Source organism: Rana temporaria, chromosome 11, assembly GCF_905171775.1.
Source record: "Rana temporaria chromosome 11, aRanTem1.1, whole genome shotgun sequence".
Classification (NCBI taxonomy): domain Eukaryota; kingdom Metazoa; phylum Chordata; class Amphibia; order Anura; family Ranidae; genus Rana; species Rana temporaria.
In genome coordinates, this window is record NC_053499.1 from 85,181,728 (window position 1) to 85,201,222 (window position 19,495).

The 19,495-nt window shown below is 43.8% G+C and overlaps 1 protein-coding gene across 1 annotated transcript in view; it reads right to left on the reverse strand.

Moving 5' to 3' along the window:
* Positions 1-1,989: 1,989 nt before the first annotated feature.
* MMP2 (matrix metallopeptidase 2) overlaps positions 1,990-19,495 on the reverse strand; it is an 876,267-nt gene continuing 858,761 nt past the window's right edge. The window contains exon 13 of the mRNA XM_040328746.1: positions 1,990-2,734. Within this exon, the coding sequence (XP_040184680.1) occupies positions 2,631-2,734 (104 nt within the window). The 3' untranslated portion in view covers positions 1,990-2,630. The remainder of the gene's footprint in view (positions 2,735-19,495) is intronic.

Below are 19,495 nucleotides of genomic sequence, written 5' to 3' on the forward strand. Positions count from 1 at the left end.
GTCCCCTGGGGCAGGACTCAGGTCCCCAAACACTTTTAGGACAAAAATTAGCATATTAACCTTTAAAATTAACACTTTTGATTTTTCCCATAGACTTCTAAAGGAGTTCGGTGGTGGCTTTACATATTAATTGCATTGCGCCCGCTGCTACGCTGGTTCATGCGCCTAATTAAGTATTCATCGGGCGTGAACCGGCGCAGCACATTGCTTTTAGTAAATCAGCCCCACTATCATGTACTGCAGAGCAAGTAGCACACCTATACCAGTGCTTGAAAGGACTTTTGTGGACCTATTAGGTAGCGATTTGTGTTGCTAAAGTCTGTCCCTGCTGGAAACGCTAACTCTCCTTACACTGACAAAAAGTATATGAATGAATGTATTAGACACCTATATATTGCACAGCAGGTTGCACACCTATACCAGTCCTTAAAAGGACCTTTGTGGATCTTTTAGATAGCTATTTGATAGAATACAGCCTGTCCCTGATCCAAACAGCACCCTCTCTCTACACTGACAAAAAGCAGAATGTAAGATGGTCGCCAGATCAGGTCTATTTATAAAGTAGGGGGTATGTCCATGTGCTGAAATGTCTTAATTGTCTGTCCTGCACCACCTGATGGATGTGTCATAGGTCAAAGTTCTTATCCATGTAACATTGCGGACCGCCGCGAACATCGGCAGATGTCTGCCGGTTTGGCGGACCGCGAACGCGCAAAGTTCGCCCAGAGACGACCGCCGGGTGAACCGGCAGGCCATTTCTAATTGCAGTGTAAGAAAAAGGGGGTGAATATTGCGCTAACCGAATAAAATTAAAACTTAAGCAGCTACACTACAATAAGACAAATATTGAACAGTGATGTGGGGAAAAAAATGTAGCGCTGTGATACCATAGAGACAATGATTCCTCTTGGTAGGTGCTAAATCAATACTGTACTGAAACAGTGATGAATACCATAAACAAACAAATAATGGTAAAGTAAGTGTACAAGCTAGTGCTATAAAGAACACAAACACAAAAAATATATTAGAAAGTCCATCAAAAAATTGGAGAGATGAATAGATGGTAAAATAACCACTTGGATCCTCAGAGTCAGAATAACACCTTCTAAATGGAAGTAGGTGCAGGTCAACCCCAATGGTGCAGGTCAAAAAATATAGGTTTTATTTGAATAAAACCAAGATATACATAAAAAGTGATCACAAAGTATAAAAGGGGGCAATAGGGGAAATGGTAAAAACCAAGTCCTACGCGTTTCGTCCTAGAGGGACTTCAACTCAATATATTTTTTGTGTTTGTGTTCTTTATAGCACTAGCTTGTACACTTACTTTACCATTATTTGTTTGTTTATGGTATTCATCACTGTTTCAGTACAGTGTCTATTGATTTAGCACCTACCAAGAGGAATCATTGTCTCTATGGTATCACAGCGCTACATTTTTTCCCCGCATTTCTAATTGCAGTGGTATGCCCGCTGGCTTGCCCACAAATCCCTGGCTGTGCTGGATGGATGTTCACACTTCTGTTCAAAAGTTGGGAGGTATGGATTATGATGTACCTACAGTATAAGTGTCTAGAGGTGTTCAAATAAGCTGGTAAGAGTGCTTTCACACTAAAAGCGTCTGGGCGTCAGCGATAAAATTACTTTTTTCAGGCACTTTACAGTTGATATTGTTAGCGCTAAAGTGCCTGAAAAACGTCTCCAGTGTGAAAGGGGTCTAATAGAGAACAAGTAGGACCAGTGTAGATTGTATGTTTCCCAACCCTTTATGACTGGGTGTTTAATATAGTAACTTCTTCCCTTCCCTTTCAGCCAAGAACACTAGTATATTTCTGCCAAATACTAACATTATAGGAGCTCTCTTGATGATAGTCATTGCAGCAGTTTATTTTTAGGAACAAAAAGAAGGTTCCTTGGTTAGTGGTTTTGTCTCACTATGCAAGACGTATGTGGTCTACTTGAAAAATCAAAAAAAAAGTCAGGAAAAAATAAATAAAAGAAACTGTTTATTCTTATACGCAAAATCTTTTTAGTAGCACTGTATCTGAGCTGTATATCTAAACACATTTGCAATCATAATGTTTATTCAACCAATCAAAAAAACAAATAGGACAATTTACAAATACTGCTTCAGTCCCACAATTGTTCCGCATATTTAAATATCAGAGCCTTATAACTGTGGTTACATTTTCTTCCAACATGTAAAGCATATTCTTCTTGTTTATGTTTAGAATACATACATTGTGACAATAGACAGTACAGATCAATAAAATAAACTGTATATTAGCAGAATATTCCTATCTGCATGTATTCTATCATGACTATTTACTATCATGTAAATGGCACATTGAAAACAGCACATTTCAAAAATGCTGTTTCATTCCAAAACAAAAGTTAAATATGTATTCAATGGAACATTGTAAACCTAGCCCAAATAATATTTCACATAACTGTATTAAAACATCCCCCATGCACACAATACATTAAATATTTCTAACACAAAAATGAGGTGCAATTACATGCACTGCCATTATACCAGTGCCAGACTGGCCCTTCACATCATTTCCTTAACCAGCAACAACAAAAAATACACATTTAGAATAGAATACATAAAACAAAACATATACTCTTCAGCATGACAGCCAATCATTTTTAATATTGCCAACTTTAACAATCTTTAGTATTCTATCTTCCATTTCATGATAGTATTGATCTTTGAAGAAATAGCTGTAGCCTGAAAAACAAGAGTGACAAATAACAGTTGAATAACAGTGGAAAAGCAATTCCTAAAAATGTATGATGAAAAATAAAGAACAGAGGTCTGAACTTGGAATGAGTTTTGCTTGTTCAAAGGTTCGGAGAGCAGCCAAACTAAGGGGCAGATCCACAAAACGAGTACGCCGGCGTATCTACTGATACGCCGGCGTACTTTCAAATTTCCCGCATCGTATCTTTGTTTTGAATCCTCAAAACAAGATACGACGGCATCTGGGTTAGATCCGACAGGCGTACGGCTTCGTACGCCTTCGGATCTAAGATGCAATTTTTCGGCGTCCGCTGGGTGGCGTTCACGTCGTTTTCCACGTCGAGTATGCAAATTAGCTATTTCCGACGATCCACGACAGTACGAGCGGCCGTCGCATTCTTTTACGTCGTCTCCGGTCAGCTTTTTCCGGCGTATAGTTAAAGCTGCTGTTTCGTGGCGTATAGTTAAACCTGCTATGTTAAGTTTGGCCGTTGTTCCCGCGTTTAATTTTAATTTTTTTTTCATTTGCGTAAGTCGTCCGTGAATCGCGGGATGGACGTAATTTACATCCAAGTCAAAACAATGACGTCTTGTGACGTCATTTCGCTCAATGCACGGCGGGAAATTTAGGGACAGCGCATGCGCAGTTCGTTTGGTGCGGGGACGCGCTTCATTTAAATGAAACACGCCCCCCTACTCGCCGATTTGAATTAGGCGCCGTTACGCCACGAGAGATACACTACGCCGCCGTAACTAACGGCGCAAATTCTTTGTGGATTCAAAGCTGCCAAAAGTAAGTTACAGCGGCGTAGCGTATCTCACATACGCTGCGCCCATCTAATTGTATGTGGATCTGCCCCTAAATGTTTATTTGGCTGAGCCAAACATCCAGCTGCAGCAGGAAGTGAAACATTTAGCAGCAGGTTTACTGCATGCATGTTAAATGTGATAGCTGTCTGCTCAGGCTGGTTGTTAGAACACAAGTGGCTGCCAGCTACCTAACAACAAATCATTGTCAGGACTATTTGGCTGCCAGTCAGGTAATGAATGTAAAAAAAAGAGATGAGGATAGAGTAAAAAATAAATAAATTATACCAGACATTTATCTGAGCATGCAGCCTTACAAACTAAGAAAGAAGTAGGAGATGAACATGCTATCCCCTCAACATTGGAGTACCACCTTGTGTTTCAGGAACCCCCCAGCAAAGTCCCTACAGTCCTGGCCTGGTGGTTGTGTGTGTCTGTAGGGGGGGGGGGGTCTGCAGGCAGGGGACTTGAAACCCTCTTCAAGAATGATACTGCCCCTTCCCCTATATGAATGAGTAAGGGGTGCATAGAGTACTCCTATTCATTCACACAAAAATATAAATAAACACACATATACTGACACGTTCGGCAGGAAGTGATGTTGTCACGCCGTGATTTCCCAGCAGACTCTACGCGTTTTGCAATCAAGGTTGCATCATCAGGAAGCTTCCTGATGATGCAACGTCGATTGTGAAACGCGTAGAGGCTGCTGGGAAATCGCAACGTCACTTCCTGCTGGTTCACGAGCGGTAACGAGGCTTGGAACACGCGCGAATATAGGGGCACACACGCTGTTTCATCAAACCCCATACAGACCGCTGGAAAGGCTTAGTGCCAGCCTCAACGGCACTTGACTTGTGAGTGCAATATTTCTAATTCTGTTTTTTTACCAATAAATAGCAGTGATGTTCGTTCTGTCCACCAGATGTCTATGCTGATTATTTGCATCTGTGTTGTTAAAATTACATGTAAGGTTTTTAATTTACAAAAGACAATCATATGTGGAGTGTTCTTTTTTGGTATTGCTGCAGTTGTTCTGGTTATTTGATTTACTGTATGTGTAATTAACCACTTGACCACTGGGTACTTAAACCCACTTCCTAACTAGACCAATTTTCAGCGCTCTCACATTTTGAATGACAATTACTCAGTCATACAACATTGTACCCATATTAAATTTTTGTCCTTTTTTCACACAAATAGAGCTTTCTTTTGGTGGTATTTAATCACTGTTTTTTCTTTTTTTTGCGCTATAAAAGAAATAAAGACTTAAAATTCTGTAAAAATCTGAACTTTTCTTCGTTTCTGTTATAAAATTTAGCAAAATTAGTAATTTTTCTTCAAAATTTTTGGCCTAAATTTATAAAAAAAACTGTTTTGTGCTTTAAAAAACGGTAAAGTTAGCCCAATGTTTTTGCATAATGTGAAAGATGAAGTTACGCGCAGTAAATAGATACCCAACATGTCACCCTTCAAAATTGCATACGCTCGTGGAATGGCACCAAACTTCGCTACTTAAAAATCCCCATAGGCGACGCTTACATTTTTTTACTGGTTACATGTAGGGTTTAGTGTTGAGCAGAATACGCCATATTCGATTTCGCGATATATCTCGAATATATAGTTGAATATTCAAGATATATTCGCTAAATTCGAATATTCGTGATATTTTATCGAAATGAAATGATTGCGAATTTTCGCTATTGCGAATGCGAAAATAATTGTGAATTTTCGATAACTGCGGTAGGAGCACTCTGATTGGCTCAGAATATTCGTGATATTTTACAATACAAAATAATTGCGAATATTCGGCAAATGCGGAAGGAGCACTCTGATTGGCTCAGAATATTCTTGATATTTTACAATACAAAATAATTGCGAATATTCGGCAAATGCGGAAGGAGCACTCTGATTGGCTCAGAATATTCTTGATATTTTACAATACAAAATAATTGCGAATATTCGGCAAATGCGGAAGGAGCACTCTGATTGGCTCAGAATATTCTTGATATTTTACAATAGAAAATAAAAAGTGTTTTGCATTGGTGGTGATTCTTTACTCTATCCATCTGTCACAGCCGTTTATCAATCAAACACCTTGAAGATTGAACACGTTCATGCTGCGTGCTTTGGACTTTTTTTCACTTCACATATCAAAGACATTTTTATGAAAGATTATTTTTCTATTATTGGGACTATATTTCTTTATATATTTGTTTCACTGTGTATTTCACAAGTTATTTGCGCTTGCTTATTTTATAATTTGCCCACATGTCTTGTCACTAGACATATTTTTTATTCTTGTAGAGCGACTCCATTTTCTGTCTTGTATTAATTTATGTTGTATAACATTTTTGAGTTGCTGCTGTATTCTCCCCTTTTTTTAAGGTATGCGCAATTTTTTCCTTCTTACAAAAAAAAATAATATCAAACATACAAATATTCATAACAGAAACATACACAAAGCCCCCCCCCCTTTTGCATCAGAGACAATCAGAGTTCTCCTACCACAGTTATCGAAAATTCGCAATCATTTTCGCATTCGCATTAGCGAAAATTCGCAATTTTATTTTTTTTATATTCGGCAACATAAAAGGATCGCCTCAGCTTAGCTACTCGGCCCAGGGTCTCTAATCATACCAGCAATGCTTTTAGACGTCGATAGGATGTGATCTGTTTTAAAAATAAAATTGAAAAAATGCGAATATTCGGAATTGCGAATATTCATTGCGAAATTCGAAATATATCGCGAATACTCGAATATGCCATATTCGAGCCGAATATTCGCAATACGAATATTCGTGAGCAACACTAGTAGGGTTGAGCGAACCCATGACCCGGGTTCGGTACGGACTTTGGTTTTTTTTCCCGAACCCGGACCCGAATAATTGAAAAAAGTTTGGGTCCGGGATCGGAGTTCGGGGAAAAAAAATGTGCGGAGGTCCCCACAAATTCAATAACCAGAACCCGGCCGTCAGTTTAAAACAAAAATGACGTGGGGTTCCCCCTAAATATCCATAACCAGACCCGTTATCCGAGCACGTTGACCTGGCCGGCCGCAGAAAAGAGGGGGGGACAGAGTGCGCCCCCCCCTCTCCTGAACCGCACCAGGCCACATACCCTCAACATGGGGAGGATGTCCCCATGTTAATGAGGACAAGGGTCTCATCCCCACAACCCTTGCCCGGTGGTTGTGGGGGAATGCGGGCAGGAGGTTTATCAGAATCTGGAAGACCACTTTAACAAAGGGGACCCCCAGATCCTGACCCCTCCCTGTGTGAAATGGTAATGGGGTACACTGTACCCCTACCATTTCACGAAGGAAGTGTAAAGTATTGTAAAAAAACACACTGACACCATTGAATAAAGTCCTTTATTAAAAAAAAAAACTCCAGCGGTGAGAAATCCACTAGTTCCCGGCTTCCTGCGTTGTCCTGATCCTGCGACGGCTGCGGGTGATCTCCAGCGATGAGAAGATCCTGCGTCGGGTGATCTCCGCTCCAGCGATGAGAAGATCCATCCATCCGGCGCAGCACCATCCCCGACCTCCTCTCAGCGCTGGACACAGCCCAGCGAATGACGCGCTGCAGCTGTGACATTACTTATATAGAGGAGGCAGAGCCACCCGTCACGTGACCCCGCCCCCTCTGACGTACCCTCTGCTACGTCACTGGGTAAGCCCGGCTTCCCTCTTCCTGGGCTTCCCCAGTGATGTAGCAGAGGGTACGTCAGAGGGGGCGGGGTCACGTGACGGGTGGCCCTGCCTCCTCTATAAAAGAAATGTCACAGCTGCAGTGCATCATTCGCTGGGCTGTGTCCAGCGCTGAGAGGAGGTCGGGGATGCTGCTGCGCCGGATGGATGGATCTTCTCATCGCTGGAGCGGAGATCACCCGACGCAGGATCTTCTCATCGCTGGAGATCACCCGCAGCCGTCGCAGGATCAGGACAACGCAGGAAGCCGGGATCGAGTGGATTTCTCACCGCTGGAGTTTTTTTTTTATTTTTTTTATTAAGGACTTTATTCTATGGTGTCAGTGTGTTTTTTTACAATACTTTACACTTCCTTCGTGAAATGGTAGGGGTACAGTGTACCCCATTACCATTTCACACAGGGGGGGGTCAGGATCTGGGGGTCCTCTTTGTTAAAGGGGTCTTCCAGATTCTGATAAGCCTCCCGCCCGCATACCCCCACAACCACCGGGCAAGGGTTGTGGGGATGAGACCCTTGTCCCCATCAACATGGGGACATCCTCCCCATGTTGAGGGCATGTGGCCTGGTGCGGTTCAGGAGGGGGGGGCACACTCTGTCCCCCCCTCTTTTCTGCGGCCGGCCAGGTCAACGTGCTCGGATAACGGATCTGGTTATGGATATTTAGGGGGAACCGCACGTCATTTTTGTTTTAAATTGACGGCGGGGTTCCCCTGAATATCCATACCAGACCTGAAGGGTCTGGTTATTGAATTTGCGGGGACCTCCGTGCATTTTTATTTCTAAAAGTCCGTGTCCCATTGACTACAATGGGGTTCGAAATCAAAAAAGAAGGGGGGGATATAAGAGGGGGGAAAGAAAAAAGATGAGAAAATCTAAAATCAGAGACACAGAGAGAGAGGAAAAAGAGGAAGAAAAAGGAAGGAGGGATAGTGGAAACACAAGGATAGCACTCACATGGGCCACATCTGTAAATATATTAGAGGGGAACAACACCTAAGGTAGACATTGATGGTCAGACTTTCAGGCCAAGGAAGTATAATAAAAAATAGTTTAATAGCATATACATTTACAAACAATAAATAGAGCAATATAATTTACAACAAATGACCACTGTATGCACAATCCTCAGAAGTCGCCAACGCACGTTTCACCGTGGGGCTTCTTCAGGACGAAGACGAGGAATACATGAGTGACAAAAAACAGAAATTCATCTGCAATGATACAGTGTAATAAATTAGTGACACAAAATTGTGTAAATCAAAGAAAGAATAAAACAAATGAACATTTCAGTGTTACAATGGGGTTCGGCGTTCAGGTTCGGGTTCCCGAACCCAAACTTTTTTTTTAAAGTTCGGGTCCGGACCCGAACCCGAACATCCAGGTGTCCGCTCAACTCTAGTTACATGTTTCGAGTTACAGAGGTCTAGGGACGAAATTATTGCTCTTGCACTAACGTTCGCATCAATACCTCACATGTGTGGTTTGAACACCATTTTCATATGTGGGCGGGACTTACATATGCGTTCGCTTCTGCATGTGAGCGCACAGGGACAGGGGTGCTTTAAAAAAAATTATTGTTCATTTTACTTTATTTATTTTAGTTTGACACTTGTAAAGTTGGGGGTTGTTAACTCTTGTGGTATATGCATTTTTAAGTCATTCACGCCAGTCCGGAACTATATTTAAGTGCATGGTAGCCCATTTTTATTAAAAAGGCAAAAATAATAGTCCAAACAAAAGGTTTCCCACACAGGGGGTTCTTCTCCATCAAACACAAAACCGAAACCGAAAATACTAGCCCACCTGGCTCTCTGTAGCAGTACTTCTGCGCTTTGTCCTGGTCACCCAGACCAGCGGACGCCTCAACGTAGATGGCTTCCCTTCAGCGTCTACAGCTCTGCCTCTTGCAGTAGCCAACGTTCTGTCTGTCTCCTGCAGCCTCTCTGATTTTGGAGACCTCCTGTCTCTTACTGTGGAGCTGTCTCCAACTGAGAGCCATGAGGACTTCCCACACTCGCATTATAAAGGCTGTGCTCACCTGAGCACACACCCTGCTGATCATCCACAAAATCTGGATACAGGGTTGGAGATTCTGTCCCACCCCAGACACTGTGGAATCTTCAAACTACAGAGCTCCATGTCAAAGTACCAAAACCTGGAGAAAGCTGCAAAAGCAGTCTTCTCCAGTCCACATCTACACTCTGTAGAGTTGCACCCAGCAAATGTGCATACCCTGTGTCCAGCCAACTGTCCATTTTACTGTGACAGTAGCTCCTACTGTCACATATCCCCTCCCCTTGTTTCGACCCAGAGGGCGGAACACACCAGTCCAACCTCCTCACTTTGGCATGACCACGCAAGCTACGACCCACATGGGCCAAACCTTGTCCCATCAGGTGACTTTCTCCACGTCCCCCTGCTACATTTACTCGGGGTCGGCAAAGACAATCCCATGCCTTTTTGCGTGCATGCTTCCAAAAGCGATGTCTTTCCATTTCCCTTGGACCTACCCTAGCCACCTTATCAGTAGGGAGTTTATTACTCTTGGCACCTTTTTTCACCCAAGGCTGATTTCTGAGCTTTGAGGGTCCGATACCATTAAGGTTACCAAGGGCTCCCTCAATTTCCGATAGACCACCCCTTTTCCCTTTATTTAATTTGGAAGGGGTCAGATTTTTAAACACTTGTTTAGTGATAAGCGGGGGCTCTTTTATTGGGGTGACACTGGTCCCTCTCTGAGCTCTATGTACAGGCACCCCCTTACTGTCCAAACTTAGCGTCACTTGTTTCCTCATGTTCACTGCATGCTTCATTCTGTCAGTTTCATCACGAACATCTTCATATGACTGTGGCCTTGTCCTAGTCTCCCTCTGAAGGACCTTCTGACTGTCTTGCCACTCTGAGGTTTTTGAGTCATGTGATACCTTGCTGAGCTTTGGGCTATTTACCGTTAACCATTGTTTACCCGGATCCTTCTCAGATCTTAGAAATTCCTCAAAGCTCAGGAAATCTTCCTCAGAATTACCCTCCTGAACCTGTAGGGGGCCTAATTCTGCTATATCTTTTATCTCTTCTGTGTTAAACCTACCATTCCCTGTCTCACTACAATTTTCAGGATTTGCTACAACCATATCAACTTGACCAAGACCATCAGGTCTACCATTATTTTTGTTGTCACCCATGGTAACCAAACCATCAAAAATTGCAGATAAGCTGCATTTTCATCATGGTCAGAAATATCAATGCATTTGTCATATTTAATTTCACCTATGTTTGGCAGGGCAGTGTCTGGAGAGGAACTGCACCCAGTGGAGTGGTTGTCTATGGCAGCTTCACTATACACAAACTCCATTGGCATGAGATCCTCTACCAGCAACTGTCCCGACCGCTGAACATCATCGCATAACACAACATTTGGACCTTTGACTACAATCACTCTATTTATTGCTGTGCCATCTGGCATTTCCACAGACACCAGCTCCTTTGGCGCGGCATCATCCATTACCATATCATTAGGTCCTTTGTGGATCACAGACATGACCTCTTCTGTGCGTTCGCCATTACTTGGCGTTTCAATCTTGTGAGCAACATCATCTGCAGCAAATGCACCATTGCATACAAGTTGCTCTGCAGGTCCTTCATCTGGCACTGCAGAAATCATGTCTGCTCCACTTTTACCAACAGAGGCCTTTTCCACCAAAGCCAACAGACTTTTTGCCCACCTGTCCCAGTCTGTTATCTCTGCTCTACCAGAGGGACAGAGTGGCACAGCAACAGACACATTGAAAACTTCACTTTTGTTTAAACCAGACACAGGCGGCATAACCACACCCTCACCACCTTGCTCTGGTGGCGCTTCATTAAATGCATGAACACCTTCACACCTGTCATTGCCAGACTGCAATAACACACTTCCATCATGAGTGTTATGAAACATATCAGTTTTAGCATTTAACACTTCAATATCACCATGTTCAGGTACCGTCTTATTCCTTTAGAGCGGCACCATAGCTGTCCCAGGCAACTTCCGGCTCCAAAACGCAGAGCTCCCTGGGGGTTTCTAGGGACACATCTAACCTTTGTCTCAGTTGCTAGGGGAGATAGCACATCTTTAACTGCCTTCATAGAAACATTTTTATCTCTAGTGAGCTGCACTAGCCCATTAGCAACTGGACCATCAACTTTAGACAACACAATATTATCAGTTTTACCCATCATATTGTCATATTCAAGTTTACCACTTGCCTCCCCACTGGACAGGGCACTGCAGCGAGGCAAGTCCTATTCCACACAGACAGTGGATCTCCTATTTGGGGCCACTTCAACTCCAGTGTGCACATTGACATAGTCAATCTTTTCCATGTATTTACCAGCAACAGTCTTACCGATCATTGTAACAGGGGTTGCTATGTTCACTTGAGTGCGTTGTCTATCATTTGTTGCACTTTCGCTGGCCAACTCTCCCTGGTGGCCATGGGATGAAACTGCAGCAGCCACTGCTGACTCCTTAGCACCCCCTGCAGGCACAACAGGTACTTCCTCACTGTTGCCAGAGGTGATTGCAAACACGCTTGTACAAGGATCTGGGCTTGCAGACAAAGACCTGCAACATGCAATGCCTTTTGCCTGGCTGCACTTCCGCACACAGCCAACAGTTCCTGATGTGAACTCACTATGGAGCAAGGACCCGGATTCCACCGTCTTGTGCCCGCTGAATCCACCACTTGTAAAGTTGGGGGTTGTTAACTCTCGTGGTATATGCATTTATAAGTCATTCACGCCAGTCCGGAACTATATTTAAGGGCATGGTAGCCCATTTTTATTAAAAAGGCAAAAATAATAGTCCAAACAAAGGTTTCCCACACAGGGGGTTCTTCTCCATCAAACACAAAACCGAAAATACTAGCCCACCTGGCTCTCTGTAGCAGTACTTCTGCTCTTTGTCCTGGTCACCCAGACCAGCGGACTCCTCAACGTAGATGGCTTCCCTTCAGTGTCTACAGCTCTGCCTCTTGCAGTAGCCAATGTTCTGGCTGTCTCCTACAGCCTCTCTGATTTCTGGAGACCTCCTGTCTCTTACTGTGGAGCTGTCTCCAACTGAGAGCCATGAGGACTTCCCACACTCGCATTATAAAGGCTGTGCTCACCTGAGCACACACCCTGCTGATCATCCACAAAATCTGGATACAGGGTTGGAGATTCCGTCCCACCCCAGACACTGTGGAATCTCCAAACTACAGAGCCCCATGTCAAAGTACCAAAACCTGGAGAAAGCTGCAAAAGCAGTCTTCTCCAGTCCACATCTACGCTCTGTAGAGTTGCACCCAGAAAATGTGCATACCCTGTGTCCAGCCAACTGTCCATTTTACCGTGACAGTAGCTCCTACTGTCACACACTTTTTTCCCCAAAAATATTTTTTTGATCACTTTTATTTCTATTACAAGGAATGTAAACATCCCATGGCATGACAGGTCCTCTTTACAGAGAGATATGGGGTCAATAAGACCCCACATCCTACCTCTAGGCTGGGAAGCCTGAAATAAAAAAAAAAACAATCCTGGCTTTGATTGTAGCGGAAAGTCGGTAGAAGCACCAGAGGGCGGCGGGGGGGACGTCCCCTCTCGCCTCCCGTAAGAATGATCAAGCAGTGGAACAGCTGCTATGATCATTCTTATGGTGTAGGGAATCACTGGCTGAAAAAGCTGATATCTGAATGATGCCTGTAGCTGCAGGCATCATTCAGATGTCCTCGCACAAATTCAAGAATGTCACATGACAGCCGGCAGGTGGGAAGTGGTTAAAACGCTTTTTTTTAAATACAAAGTTAAGCATTCCTGAGTATGTATTGGGTGGGCTCCTGCGCTGTGTAGGATATGGGTGAGGGAGAGTGGGCCAGATGGGTGACAATGGGGTGGAAGGACAACAACAGGGGTGTTGTCCTCTTAAGACAGAAAAAATTGAATGTGTAAAGTGTGAAAGTGTCTGCGCTGTAGGAAACCTAGACTGGGGAAAGGGCAAGGGAGGGGTGAGTGGGCGGAAGTCCGTGGGTCAGTGGGATAATGGATGTATAAACACAGTAAGGGTGACCCACAATGAAAAGGAAATAGGTGTGGTCTGGCCTGAAAGGTGTGGCAAGAAACACATAAAAAAACTCTTGTCACTAATAAGTGAATATTTCAAACAAATAAACTTTTGAGGTGAATGGAGAAAATCAACATATAAAGTGAGCGGAGCTCAAATAAAAGTGATAAAATCTGATGAACAATGGTGAAAAACAATCAAAAAACAAGCAAAATGGAGATTGACTGATAGGTAGATAGGTGGTTGAGTATAGGAAATACCAAACTCCAGTGAGTCGTGGTGTATGATCAGGTAGGTCCACACATCGTGCACCCTTCACCAGTAGTGAATCAAATGGCTTACCTCTCTACTCACATATAAACTCAAGTCAATCACTGTACCAGCTGGTTATTGAATGGATATTTGCTTGTTTCAATCGTGGTGCATACATGTAAAGACAGCGATATAGATGTTGTTGCTTTGACTTCTTGCAAACAACAAGGAGACAAAATTTCCACAGTCAGGGGTGGTTAATGTCCACTTACACAACTTACAATGATGTATAAGGGGCGTGTGCCTATCTCCACGAGCGCCGGACTCGTATCCCAATCTTCCTACTACTGCCAGTATCCTCTCAGCATCGAATGGAGCCGTCCGCTCGTGATGAGACAAATGGGCAGAAATGAAAGGAGAGGGGGGGGGCACATCGCGTAAACCAGGCAAAATAAATTTATTAAAACAAGTATTAAAGATAAAAGACTCACATAGGGCAGTCTAAAGACGGTTCCGTAGCTACGAGCGCCGCGCTCGTCCACTGTCCGTCAGGTACTGCTCCTGGTGTGTACTCTGTATTCCTGGAGTTTGGTATTTCCTATACTCAACCACCCATCTACCTATCAGTCAATCTCCATTTTGCTTGTTTTTTGATTGTTTTTCACCATTGTTCATCAGATTTTATCACTTTTATTTGAGCTCCGCTCACTTTATATGTTGATTTTCTCCATTCACCTCAAAAGTTTATTTGTTTGAAATATTCACTTATTAGTGACAAGAGTTTTTTTTATGTGTTTCTTGCCACACCTTTCAGGCCAGACCACACCTATTTCCTTTTCATTGTGGGTCACCCTTACTGTGTTTATACATCCATTATCCCACTGACCCACGGACTTCCGCCCACTCACCCCTCCCTTGCCCTTTCCCCAGTCTAGGTTTCCTACAGCGCAGACACTTTCACACTTTACACATTCCTGAGTATGGCTGAGAATGGCCGAGTATGGCTGGGTATGGCTGAGCATGGCTGGGTATGGCTGAGCATGGCTGGGTATGGCTGAGCATGGCTGGGTATGGCCAAACATGGCTGGGTATGGCCAAGCATGGCTGGGTATGGCAGAGTATGGCTGGGTATGGCTGAGCATGGCTGGGTAGTGCAGAGTATTGCAGGGTATTGCAGAGTATTGCAGAGTATTGTATGGTATTGCAGAGTATTGTAGAGTATTGCTGTATTGCTGGGTATTGCAGAGTATTGAAGGGTATTGAAGGGTATTGCCAGGTATTCTGACTCTGTTGTGAAGCAATTTATCCCTTGTGAGACCTCTATGCCTGGCCTGTATAAGCAGATATAATCACTGAGGACAATCCTTATCAGATATCTTGAACTCACCAATACCGATTCTATTCACAGAAGTTGCTTTAATCCAAACATCAGAATACATCAGATGACAGGTTACAGCAGATGAACAGGTAGAAGTATTGTGCGGTCAAAAGATGATACTGCCTGTAGCTTACAATGCAGAATACATGTGCCCTTGTTACATGTGGCCTGATAAGCTGTCTCCATTAAGCAGGAAGAAGCAAGTCAGGAAGAAGGGGTGGAGCATTACACAGAAAGGAAGTGTGTCATAGATCCAGACAAAAGAAATATAGAGAATATGTGCATTACCACAAAAGGTCACTAGATGGCAGCATGAAACATAACATACATAGGAAATGGTTAGGAGAAACAGTATTATATATAACAAATTATATGCCCATTGGGCGGCGCACTCCCCGTCTGGCATTGTAAATGTTACTACAGTATATATATCAGAACGGTAGTGACGCAACTGCTAATAACAAACCGTGGTATTTGCCTTGATGTCTTGAAAACCTGAACATAAAAACATGCTTATATATGCTACAATAATAACTGCAGTGAGGCATCAAGAAGTGTCATTTAAAGTTCAAGACACTTTCTTCTTGAAGTCACAAGTAGGATTCAGCAGCGTAAGCAAACAAGTTCATTCTGCAAAGGGCAAGAGCAGAATCATTTCTGTGATAGGTCTGATGAAAGTCTTTACAGTCCCTTGTCTTGAAACCTCCACCTTGCGTACCTTACCATCATCACTAAGAACGCTCTTTACAATAAGTCCCATGGGCCATTCAATTCTTTCAGCTTGCTGGTCCTTAAAGGGGTTGTAAAGGTAAAAAAAGTTTACTAAATAGCTTCCTTTACCTTAGTGCAGTCCTCCTTCACTTACCTCATCCTTCGATTTTGCTTTCAAATGTCCTTAATTCTTCTGAGAAATCCTCACTTCCTGTTTATCTGTCTGTAACTCCACACAGTAATGCTAGGCTTTCTTCCTGGTGTGGAGTGTCATGCTCGCCACCTCCCTTGGACTACAGGAGAGTCAGGACGCTCTCTACGTTGCAGATAGAGAAAGGAGCCATGTGTTAGTGGGCGTCCTGACTCTCCAAGGGAGGGGGCGAGCATGACACTCCACACCAGGGAGAAAGCCTTGCATTACTGTGTGGAGTTACAGTCAGAAGAACAGGAAGTGAGGATTTCTCAGAAGAAATAAGGACATTTAAAAGCAAAATCGAAAGATGAGGTAAGTGAACTAAGGTAAAGGAAGCTATTTAGGGAAAAAAAATGTACCTTTACAACCCCTGTCACGTACCTGGTTGGAGGCCGAAATGCCGAGAGGGCTCCCCTTGCGGCTGAGTGCAGTACACCTCTGAGGTTGGGTACAGAGGGTGTAGTGCCCAGAGAAGCACAGGTTTCCAGATGGATCCAGGAGAGAAGAGCTGGCGAGTGCCTGAAGAATACTGGAGAATACAGGAAACACCGCTGGGCTGCAGTCTCTAGGAATCCTCGGTAACACTTGGCAAGGTGTGCACAAGGAGCAACAATGGAAGCTGGCTGGGGATCAAACACTGTGGATCCAGGCAGGAGATGCAGGTTGCAGGAACGGAGACAAACCAAAAATCTGGTATTGGAAAACAGGCAGGAACAGATAACTGAAGCAAAGTCTGTGAAACAAGCCGGGATCAGGTGCTGGAGAAGGTAACAAGTCAGTAAAGCAAGCCAGGGGGTCAAACCAGGAGAGCAGATCAGACAGGTCAGGAACAAGCCGGGTCACAACAGGAAATCCAAACAGCAGTAGTACAGAGGCTCAGGAACTCAGGAAGGCTGATGACAATCCAGCAATTTGGATCAGACAGTGGCAGCCTTTTATAGGCCAGCAGGAGGACTCACCTGTCACATGATGTGCCTATGGCGCCCATTTCTTCTACTAGCAAGATTGCCAGTACTTCTTCTATGGCCATTTCCCTGACAATAGGCCAGCAGGAGGATCCACCTGTCACATGATGTGCCCATGGCGCCCATTTCTTCTACTGGCAAGATTGCCAGTACTTCTTCTACGGCCATTTCTCGGACAGTGCCCCACCCCAAGGGGCAGCCTCCGGATGCCACAATGGGCCGATGCTTCGGGATGTCTGCTGTGAAAGTCCCGTACCAGTCTAGGAGCATGCACATTGTTTGCAGGCTCCCAGGAATTGTCTTCGAGAGGGTAACCCCCTCCATTTGATGAGATACTGGATCTGCCTACCTCTCCTACAGCAATCCATAATGGCTTCAACCTCAAATTCTGATTCCCCTCCTACCAGGACTGGAGGTGGAGATGGCTCTTCTCTTCCAGGAAATGGACTGGGTACCGCGGGCTTAAGCAGGGAGATGTGGAACACTGGATGGATCTTGTAAGTATTGGGTAGTGCCAGTTCAAAAGCCACTGGATTTATTTCTCCTTTAATTTCAAAGGGACCAATAAACTTGGGTCCAAGCTTCTGGGCTGGACATGAGAGCTTGAGGTTTACTGAAGAAAGCCATACCTTGTCCCCAACCTTAAAGACAGGATTCCCTCTTCTTCTGTTATCATGAAACCTCTTATTGTCCTCTTGGGCTTTTCGCATGGCCTCCTGAAGTATCTTGTCGTTAGTTTGAATGAACCTTAACCGATCCTGAACAGTGGGGGCAGATGTTTCAGGTATAGTATTTGGAAGGAAGGAAGGGTGAAATCCATAATTTGCCCAGAAGGGAGACTGATTGATGGCTGCATGCAAAGAATTGTTATATACAAACTCAGCGCAGGAAAGAAGGGAGATCCAGTCACCCTGTGAGCAAGTACAGAAGCATCAAAGATACTGTTCTAAGGTCTGGTTAGTCCTTTCTGTTTGACCATTGCTCTGGGGGTGGTACGCTGAGGAAAGACATACTTCAATTGATAGAGATTTGCAGAGATCTCTCCAGAACTTGAAGGTAAATTGTACCCCTCTGTCAGAGACAATACTATCTGGTAGTCCATGTAATCTGATGATCTCTTTCCAGGGATGGGTAGTGGCCTCAAAAGTCCCCATGGTTTGGCATTGGAACCCTTATTGCGCTGGCATGTGGTGCAGTCTTTAAGTCAGGTTGGATGAGAAAAAAAATTTGAGCAGAAAGGATCGTACTTGGCTCTGTTGTTTCAGGGGTGTTTGGAAACATTCGAGAGAGTGCATCCGCTTTCCCATTCTTGGAACCTGGGCGATATGCAAGATGAAAATTTAACCTGGAGAAAAACAAAGCCCATCGGGCTTGCCGGGGTCTTAAACGTTTGGCTGTCCTGAGGTACTCCAGGTTCTTATGGTCTGTAAAAATCATAATGGGATGAGTCGCAGGGGTGGACTGACAACTCATGGGGCCCCCGGGCAATAGAAGATTATGGGGCCCCTGGGCTTACAGATGGCCACCACTCCAGGAGGCATTGCATAGGCAGGGCAGCTAAAATCTCAGGATTTTCACATCAAAATCATGTCGGTTTTGGACATATCAGGGACAGATGTAAAAAAAACACCGATTTTTACATACTGTCTCTGGTTTTATTGAGCCTGGCAACCCTGATGGGGCCCCCTAGTGGCATGGGGCCCTCGGGCAGTGCCCGAGAGTCCCATGGTCAGTCCGCCCCTGGATGAGCGGCACCCTCCAATAAGTATCTCCATTCTTCTAAGGCAGATTTAATGGCCAATAGTTCTCGAACTCCAACGTCATAATTTCTCTCTGGTGGGCTCATCTTTTGGGAAAAGAAAGCAATGGGGTGTAGAAGAGTTTTGGGTCCTTGCCGTTGGGACAGGATTGCCCCTGTAGCTACTTCAGAGGCGTCTACTTCCAAAACGTAGGGCAGAGTTGAATCCGGGTGCTGTATAGTGTTGAGCAGAATATGCCATATTCGATTTCGCGATATATCTCGAATATATATTCGAATATTCGAGATATATTCGCTAAATTCGAATATTCGTGATATTTTATCGAAATGAAATTATTGCGATTTTTCGCTATTGCGAATGCGAAAATAATTGCGATTTTTTGATAACTGCGGTAGGAGCACTCTGATTGGCTCAGAATATTCGTGATATTTTATCGAAATATCGCAACATGCGAATGCGATATTTATTGCGCAATTTCGAGAAATGCTGGAGGAGCGCTCTGATTGGCTCAGAATATTCGTGATATTTTATCGAAATATCGCAACATGCGAATGCGATATTTATTGCGCAATTTCGACAAATGCTGTAGGAGCACTCTGATTGGCTCAGAATATTCGTGATATTTTACAATACAAAATAATTGCGAATATTCGGCAAATGCGGAAGGAGCACTCTGATTGGCTCAGAATATTCTTGATATTTTACAATACAAAATAATTGCGAATATTCGGCAAATGCAGAAGGAGCACTCTGATTGGCTCAGAATATTCTTGATATTTTACAATACAAAATAATTGCGAATATTCGGCAAATGCAGAAGGAGCACTCTGATTGGCTCAGAATATTCTTGATATTTTACAATACAAAATAATTGCGAATATTCGGCAA